At 43.9% G+C, this 9,068-nt stretch overlaps 1 protein-coding gene across 1 annotated transcript; it reads right to left on the bottom strand.

Moving 5' to 3' along the window:
* Window positions 1-7,017: 7,017 nt before the first annotated feature.
* Window positions 7,018-8,447, bottom strand: LOC138904971 (uncharacterized). Its single transcript, XM_070193466.1, has 5 exons — window positions 8,205-8,447; window positions 7,919-8,112; window positions 7,724-7,835; window positions 7,468-7,628; window positions 7,018-7,354 (listed from the first exon to the last, which is right to left on the bottom strand). Exons 1-5 carry the CDS (start codon window positions 8,445-8,447, stop codon window positions 7,018-7,020), a joined length of 1,047 nt encoding a protein of 348 aa, XP_070049567.1.
* Between the last annotated feature and the right edge of the window lie 621 nt (window positions 8,448-9,068).

Raw genomic sequence — 9,068 nt, 5'->3', positions numbered from 1 at the left:
AATGTCGATGACTAATTATGAGGCGAGATTCTCTGAGTTGTCTCTCCATGTATTGATGATACTACCTACTGATACAGAGAGAGTACGGAGGTTCGTTGCGGGGTTGCACTCCGGTATTAGGTCCACTATGGCCCGAGAGGTTGATATGGGGACCTTTTACTAGCTAGTTGTAGAGATAGCTCAGAGGATTAAGGGTTATCGTCAGCGGGATCGAGAGCAGATGTCGCAGGACAAGCAGTTCCGTCATTCGGGAGGATTCAGTGGTGCTCCATCTGGGGGCATAGGTCAGTTTGGGAGAGGCCTGCCGAGCAGGCCTAAATATCCAGCACCACCGCCTCCTTGGGGTGCTCCAGTTTGACACTATTTCAGCGCCATGCCAGAGAGTTCTTACCGCCCACCCGCTATTCAGACCCTTCCAGTGGGTATTCATGCCATCAGGGTCAGACCTCAGGGTAGCAGCCTACCGCTCTGAGGGGTTGTTACGAGTGTGGAGAACCTGGCTACATGAAGAGATTTTGTCCCAGACTTCGGGGCAAGGCAGTGCAGCAGGGTCAGCAGCATATGATTACAGCACCACCAGCCGCACCAGCCGTCCGGCTGCCCAGAGATGGAGGGCAGGTGGGTAGGGGTCATCCTAGAGGTGGAGGCCAGGCAGGTGGAGCCCAGCCAGATTCTATGCTTTTCCGGCCAGACTAGATGCAAAGACCTCAGATGTCATGATCATAGGTATTATTTCTGTCTACGGTAGGGAGGCTTCGGTATTATTTGATCCTGGGTCCACCTATTCATATGTGTCATCCTTGTTTGCTCATTTTCTGGATATTCCTCGTGAGCCTTTGGGCACTCCTGTTTATGTGTCCACTCCTGTGGGCGATTCTATTATTGTGGATCGGATCTATTGGTCATGTGTGGTCACATTCTATGGTTATGAGACTAGAGCGGATCTCCTGTTACTCGATATGACCGACTTTGAGGTTATCCTGGGCATTGACTAGTTATCTCCATATCACACCATCCTTGATTGCCATGCCAAGACTGTTACCTTGGCGATGCCCGAGTTGCCTAGATTGGAGTGGAAGGGTTCGTTTGTCAGCACGCCTAGCCAGATCATTTCTTTTATGAAGGCTTGACACATGGTCTAGAAGGGTTATTTGGCTTATCTAGCCTATGTTCGAGATACTACCGCAAAGACTCTGGCGATTGATTCAGTACTAGTAGTCCGGGAGTTCTTCGATGTGTTTCCTTCTGATCTTCCTGGCATGCCGCCAGATCGTGATATTGATTTCTGCATTGATTTGGCTCCGAGTACCCAGCCTATATCTATCCCACCATACCGTATGGCTCCAAAAGAGTTGAAGGAGTTGAAAAAACAACTTGAGGAGTTGCTAGCAAAGGGGTTCGTTAGGCCGAGTATATCACCTTGGGGTGCACCAGTGTTATTTGTGAAGAGGAAAGATGGGACTATACGGATGTGCATTGATTACCGCCAGTTGAACAAAGTCACCATTAAGAACAAGTACCCGTTGCCGCATATTGATGATCTGTTTGACCAGTTATAGGGTGATAGGGTGTTCTCTAAGATCGACTTGAGATTAGGGTACCATCAGTTGAAGATTCGGGACTTGGATGTTCCGAAGACTGCTTTCCATACTAGATTTGGCCATTATGAGTTTTTGATGATGTCCTTCGGCTTGACTAACGCCCCAGCGGCATTTATGGATTTGATGAACAGGGTGTTCAGGCCTTACATTGATTCGTTTGTCATTGTCTTCATTGATGATATTTTGAACTACTCGCGTAGCATGGAGGAGCACGAGCAGCATTTGAGAGTGGTGCTTCAGACCTTGCGGGAACAGAAGCTATATGCTAAGTTCTCCAAGTGTGAGTTTTGGCTAGACTCTGTAGCATTCTTGGAGCATGTTGTATCAGGCGAGGGTATTAAGGTGGATCCTAAGAAGATTGAGGCATTTCAGACTTGGCCTCATTCCACTATGACGACTGAGATCAGGAGCCTCTTGGGGTTAGCAAGCTATTATCGCCGGTTTGTGGAGGGCTTCTCATCTATTGCAGCACCTTTGACTATACTCACCCAGAAGGGTGATCCGTTCCGTTGGTCTGATGATTGTGAGGCGAGCTTCCAAGCTCAAGACAGCTTTGACTACAGCACCCATTCTAGTGTTACCTTCCGGCTCGGGAATATATATTGTGTATTGAGGCACTTCACGCATTGGTTTGGGTTGTGTATTTATGCAGGAGGGGCGAGTGATTGCATATGCCTCACGTTAGCTGAAGCCCCATGAGAAGAATTATCCTGTGCATGATTTGGAGTTGGCCGCGATTGTTCATTCCCTCAAGATCTGGAGGCGTTATCTGTATGGGGTGTCCTGCAAGGTTTACACTGATCATCGCAGCTTGCAGCATTTGTTCAAGCAAAGGGATCTCAATTTGAGGCAGCGTAGATGGCTTGAGTTCCTGAAGGATTATGACATCATCATTCTTTATCATCCGAGCAAGGCGAATGTAGTCGCGGATGCCTTGAGAAGAAAGGCAGAAAGTATGGGTAGCTTGGCATTCATTTCAGCAAAGGAGAGGCCACTAGCTTTGGACATTCAGTCCTTGGCTAACAGACTTGTGAGGTTGGACATTTCAGATCCCAGTCGAGTTCTTGCATGTGTCGTTGCCCAGTCTTCACTATTGGAGCAGATCAAGGCTCGATAGCTTGACAATCCGCACTTGTTGGTCCTCAGAGAGAAGGTACTATAGGGTGGTGCCAAGGAGGCTACTATCGGTGAGGATGGTGTTCTGCGGCTCCAAGGTCATCTATGTGTTCCTAATGTTGATGGCTTGAGGGAAAGGATTCTAGAGGAGGCACACAGTTCTCGATATTCCATTCATCCAGGTGCTACGAAGATATATTGCAACCTGAGGCAGCATTATTGGTGGCGGCAGATGAAGAAAGAGATAGTTGAGTATGTAGCTAGGTGCCTAAATTTCCAGCAGGTTAAGTATGAGCACCAGAGGCCAGGTGGCCTACTTCAGCAGATGACTATACTGGAGTGGAAGTGGAAGCGCATTACTATGGATTTCGTAGTCGGGTTGCCGCGGACCTTGCGAAAGTTTGATGCAGTATGGGTAATTGTCGATAGGTTAGCCAAGTCGGCACACTTCATTCCGGTGGTGACTATATATACTTCAGAGAGGTTGGCCCAGATTTATATTCAGGAGATAGTTCGGTTGCACGGTATGCCAATTTCCATCATATCAGATAGAGGCCTTTAGTTTACTTCACATTTCTGGAGGGTAGTACAGAGTGAATTGGGGACTCATGTAGAGCTCAGCACATCCTTTCAACCGCAGACCGATGGGCAGTCAGAGCGGACGGTGCAGATTTTGGAGGATATGCTCAGGGCATGTGTGATTGACTTCGGAGGTCAGTGAGATCATTTCTTACCTTTGGCCGAGTTTGCTTATAACAACAGCTATCAGTCCAGCATCGAGATGGATCCATTTAAGGCTTTATATGGTCGGCAATGTCGTTCTCCCATCGGATGGTTTGAGCCCCGCGAGGCTAAGTTATATGGTACTGATTTGGTGAAGGATGCCTTGGAAAAGGTGAAGTTGATTCAGGAGCGATTCACACAGCACAGTCCATACGGAAGAGTTACGTAGATCAGAAGGCGCGTGATGTATTATTTATAGTGGGTGAGAAGGTTCTCTTGAAAGTCTCACCGATGAAGGAGATTATGAGGTTCGGGAAGAAGGGAAAGTTGAGCCCAAGATTTATAGGTCTATTTGAGGTGTTGAGACGAGTTGGATAGGTTGCTTATGAGCTTGCTTTGCCTCCCAATCTATTGGGAGTTCATCCGATTTTCCACGTATCTATGCTCCGGAGGTATCATGCCTACTTGTCACATGTGTTAGACTTCAGCACAATTCAGCTAGATAAGAGCTTGGGTTATGAAGAGGAACCAGTTGCCATTGTTGATAGACAGGTTCGCCAGTTGAGGTCCAAGAAGATTTCTACAGTAAAAGCCCATTGGAGGGGCCAACCAGTCGGGGAAGCGACTTGGGAGGCCGAGAAAGACATGCAGAGCAGATATCCACACTTATTCAGCACTCCAGGTATGATTCTAGACCTGTTTGAGGATGAACGTTTGATTAAGAGGTGGAGAATATAATGACCCGACATGTCGTTTTGCTTTTTAGAACCCTGTTCCCCTAAATAAGACTCCGCGTACATGCTTTTACTATTTTATGACTTGAGGGGATGGTTAGTTCGGGATTTGGAAGGGTTCAGGTTGAAATCGGAACACTTGGTTTCTTAAGGTTGGCTAAAAAAGCTAAGTTTAGCTTCGGTCAACATTTTGAGTAAATGACCTCGGAATCGGGATTTGACCGTTCCAATAGGTTCGTATGATGATTTCGGACTTGGGCAAATGTTTGGATCGAGTTTTGGATGACCCAGGAGCATTTCAGTGCCTATAGTGAAAGTTGGTTCTTTGAAGGTTTTAAAGTTCTTTAAATTTGGTTTGGAGTAGGTTTTGGTGATATCGAGGTCCAAACGTGATTCCGAGATTGGGAATAGTTATGTATGGTGATTTAAGACTTGCACGCAAAATTTGGTGTCATTTCGAGTAGTTTAAGTACGTTTCGGCACGTTTGGAAACATTTTAAGAACTTGAAGTTCATATTTTTGATTCAATTAGTTTGGGGTGTGATTCTTAGTTTTGATATTGTTTTGTGCATTCCGTGAGTTCGAGCGAGTCTGTATTACGATTTCAAACTTGTTGGTGCATTCGAGCGAGGCCCCGGGCGTTAAATGGACAAGGCTCGGATCAAGTTTGGACTTGAAGGCAAGTGCTGAAGCTTTCAGCTTCTGGTGTGATTGCACCTGCGCTTGTCCAGCCGCAAGTGCGAGAGACGAGCCGCAGAAGCGGACTAGCCAAGGCTGCCCAGGACCGCAGGAGCGAACGAGTTTGCGCACCTGCAAAAGCGCAGGTGCGATGGCAGTGATCACAGAAGCGACTTGAGCTGCAGGAGCGGCAGGATGGACACAGAAGCGGGACCGCAGAAGCGGGGGCCCGTCCGCAGAAGCGAGCCTAGCCAGCTTTAGGTTCTTCTTCCACAGAAGCGGACCGTGGTACGCTGACGAGCTAAAAACACAATGCAAAATTGTGCTCGCTAGTCGAATATAGTATAGAAAATTATCGTATCCACAGGGATAGGATTTAAATAGTGTTTTTGTAGCTTCTAGTTTAATTGCTATCCAAGATGATCAACAATTTAGATTTGTGTGAACTAAAACTAAAATTAACTAAAAGTCTAAACTATTGGCTAATGACAATCAACGCAAGTATTAGGCAAAGGAAGTTATCAATTGTGAGAAGATAGGGTTGATAGGATAGGTGCAAGACAAACATTTGGGATTTAACTCTAGATAATTCACTTAAAATGTTCAAGTGAGTTTCTCGAATTCACTTGGTTATTAGTTCAATTGATTAGTAGAAACTCCTCTCTCGATTAAGTCTCTACCTCACAATATAAACTAAGTTAAGCTGAGTGAAGATATGCAAGAATTCGTAATGGGTTAATCTTTGGGAGAACCTCTTTCGATTATTCTCCTAACTAGGTCTAAACAACAATTCAACTAGCCTCTTTCGATTACTAAGAAGAATCAACGAATTCAACCAACAAGATAATGCAAAACATCACAAATTATGCCTCTTTCGATTACATAAACATGTGAATATATATGCAACAATAAAAACACCCAAAATGATTCAATACATAAAACTAGAGTTAATATCCACAAACAATTCTCAAAACACCAAATCCATCAATCCATAAGGAAGATTCATCACAATTAAGTTTAAAGTAAGGAAAAACATAAAACAATCCAAACCCCTGTCTTGAGATGGGATTGAATGATGGATTCCTTGTGCTCTTCCTTCTCCAACTTCTCCTTAGCGTCCTTAGGTCTTAGATATGTCAAAAGTCCTCAAAATACCTTTTTCTATGTATATATACCAAGTAGGGTTGGGCCCAAACAAATACACCTTCTCCTACGCAAATAAATGACACTTTTCCGGAGTTGGACGTGCGCTGCCGCGCAACTGGCCGCGCACTTTTCACATTGTTTTGCCCCATATGCGCGGTTAGTGCACTACCGCGCTCCTTTTATGCACTTTTCACCCTGTTATGATGGGTATTTGAAACAATGTAAAACATGAAAGTTGTATCCCTTCGAATTAGCTTTCCAACAATATATTGTGGAGCCCAAACGGAGTTCCGAGCGAAACGTTATGTGCAGTTTACTAGACACTGCGCAATATGCCTGCTCGATTCTTCGTTCATTCTTAACTATCATCCGTTGATCCCTGAACACGATCCCGGCTTAATTCATTAGGATTTTACTCAGACTTCAAAGCGCCAAATCACTTGAATTCATTCTAGTACATCTACATAGCTCGAAATCACTCCTACAAGGCATAAAACACACAATTAGTGCAAAACACTAGTGATTAAAGCTCAAACTCAACTAAAGTGCAGTAAATTGGAATATAATAATCGACTAAAACATGAGATTATATCCAAGGGGGAATGCATACACTAACTACAAAAGAAAATCGTTTTTTCTTTTTCTTTCGACTTAATTCCCTCAAGAAACCCATCGAATGATATCCATCGTCGGGAAAAGACGTAAATTTTAAATTTTTTTATGGATTTTCAATATTTTTCTAACTACTAAAAAGCAAAAACTAACACATATACATACAACATACAAATATCCCCCACCCCATATGTTAAGTTGCGACATATCCCCATGACACACAATTAAAAAGCATAAAGTAGAGGAAACTTCCTTGAATCTCTAGTCGGGGTCTGAATCAAAGTCGGGCTCCATTCCATGCGCCTGAACTAGTGCACCCATCCATGCAGACAGCTTCTTCTCAGCCTTCTTGGGGTACACCCCACACTTGTCTTTTTAACTAACAGCAGCCTTCTCTTTCACACCCTTCACCTTCTACTCAACACTTGCAGTGGCCTCTCCTTTTTCACTCCAGTTGCTACATTCATCTCAAAAGTCACAGTCTCCTCACCCACTCTAAGCATGAGTTTTCTATCATGTATATCCAGTATAGCTCTACCCGTTGCTAAAAATGGTCTTCCTAGAATGAGGGGGACCTTCTTGTTCTCCTCCATATTCACCACTATGAAATCTACAGGAAATACGAACTTATCCTCCCGCACCAAAATATCTTCTACTATCCCCCTGGGTGTTATAGTCATTTGGTCTGCCAGCTGCAATGATATTGGCACCGACCTTATCTCTCCAATCTCCTTCTCCAGCTTCCTGTAAATAGACAATGGCATTAGATTAATTGAGGCACCGGAATCCATAAAGACTTATCAAAATTTAGAGTGCCTAAAGAGCAAGGTATAGTAAAACTCCCTGGATCTCCACACTTTTGTGGGAGTTTATTTTGCAAGATAGCACTGCAATGCTCTGTAAGTTTGACCACTAAGGTCTCTTCTATCTTCCTCTTCTTTGTAAGGATCTCCTTCAAGAACTTTGCATAAGCTGGCATTTGTGAGAGAACTTCAGTGAATGGCAGGTTTACATTAACCTGTCTCAGCATATCTAACATTTCTCAAACTGCTTGTCCAACTTTTCTCTATAGAGTTTTTGGGGAAAAGGTAGAGCAGGCATGTACTTGCTCACATCTTCAGATTCCTCCTTTCTTGAAGTTTCCTCCTCCTTCTTTATCTCTACTACCTTCTTACCTTTCTTCTTTTCGGTCTTTTTATCATCTTCAATTTTTAGCTCCTTCCCACTTTCTTTTTCAAGCGCAGCTTATTTGTGAAATGGAGTGGGATCCTTCAACACTTGTCTACTTCTCAAGTTCACAGTATTTACCGTTTCTTTGGGATTCTCTCAGATAATATAGTTGCAATTTGTCTCACTTGTCTCTCCAAGTTATGCAAACATGTCCCAAGTTCCTTGATAGTTGCACCATGCGCATCTAATCTTTCATAAATCTTGACAATGAAGGATTTCATTAGATCTTCTAACCCAGACTGAATTGGCTGTTGAGGCTGAAACTGCGGCCTCTGCTAATTCACAAAACCAGGAGCTCCTTGAAATCGGGAGTTGTTTTGTTGTTATGTATTTGTTGTTCCCCCGGGTGAACTCCATGAAAAACCGGGTGCTTCTGACCCATTGCATTGAAATTGTAATTACCCACAGCATTAACTTCCTCCATTGAAGCTTGACACTCATGAGTAAGGTGTCCTCTTCCACATATGTCACATGATGCATGAGGCTTATTATGTATTGAAGCTAAGGTTAGCTTCCTTATTTCCTTTGCTATGGCATCAAGTTGTACCTGCACTGATGTGTTAGTATCAACTTGGTGAACACCAATTGATCTTCTTCTTTCAGCCATCTCTTAGGGCCACTGATTTGCATCTTCAGATAACTCATCTAGAATAGTGACTATCTCCTCTAGAGTCTTATTCACTAACGAACCTCCAGCTTCATTGCTCAATGTTCTGCGTGAGGTCGGTGTCAAACAATCTCAAAAGTCCTGGAGTTGCATCCAAAGTTCAATTCCGCTGTGTTGACACTTTCGCACAATCTCTTTAAACCTCTCACATGCTTCAAAAACAGTCTCAGTCTCATTATGGCAGAAGTTATAGATTTCTCTTCCAAACTTGTCTGTTTTAGCTGAGGAGAAATATTTAGCAAGAAACTTTGAGGTTATCTCCTCCCATGTTCTAATTGATCCATGGGGCAAGCTTCGAAGCCAGTGCTTTGCATCATCTTTCAGAGTGAAGGGGAATGCCCTTAAGTACACTGCATCTTGTGACACACCATTGTATTGAAAGGTGTTCATGATCTCCTCGAAGTCCATTAGATGATTCTTTGGATCTTCGTTCATCTTTCCTCTGAAGATACAGTTGTTTTGGAGGGTTTGAAGCAACCCCTGCTTCAGCTCGAAATTATTGGCTGCAATTGGAGGTGGTCTCACACTTGATAAACCTTAGTTGTAGACCAGTCTAGCATA

This window comes from Nicotiana tomentosiformis, chromosome 2, assembly GCF_000390325.3.
Source record: "Nicotiana tomentosiformis chromosome 2, ASM39032v3, whole genome shotgun sequence".
Taxonomy (NCBI): Eukaryota; Viridiplantae; Streptophyta; class Magnoliopsida; order Solanales; family Solanaceae; genus Nicotiana; species Nicotiana tomentosiformis.
The sequence above is the reverse complement of the archived record's forward strand: the minus strand, read 5'-3'. Positions and strand labels throughout refer to the sequence as shown.

Bases quoted from the DNA above. Each gene is read 5' to 3' on its own strand.
- LOC138904971 (XM_070193466.1), bottom strand. From the start codon at position 8,447: ATGGCTGAAAGAAGAAGATCAATTGGTGTTCACCAAGTTGATACTAAC. The intron at 8,113-8,204 runs GTTTTTCATGGA...GTGAATTAGCAG, and splicing joins CAATGGGTCAGAAGCACCCG to AGGCCGCAGTTTCAGCCTCA. The intron at 7,836-7,918 runs GTAAATACTGTG...TGAAAAAGAAAG, and splicing joins GAGAGAATCCCAAAGAAACG to TGGGAAGGAGCTAAAAATTG.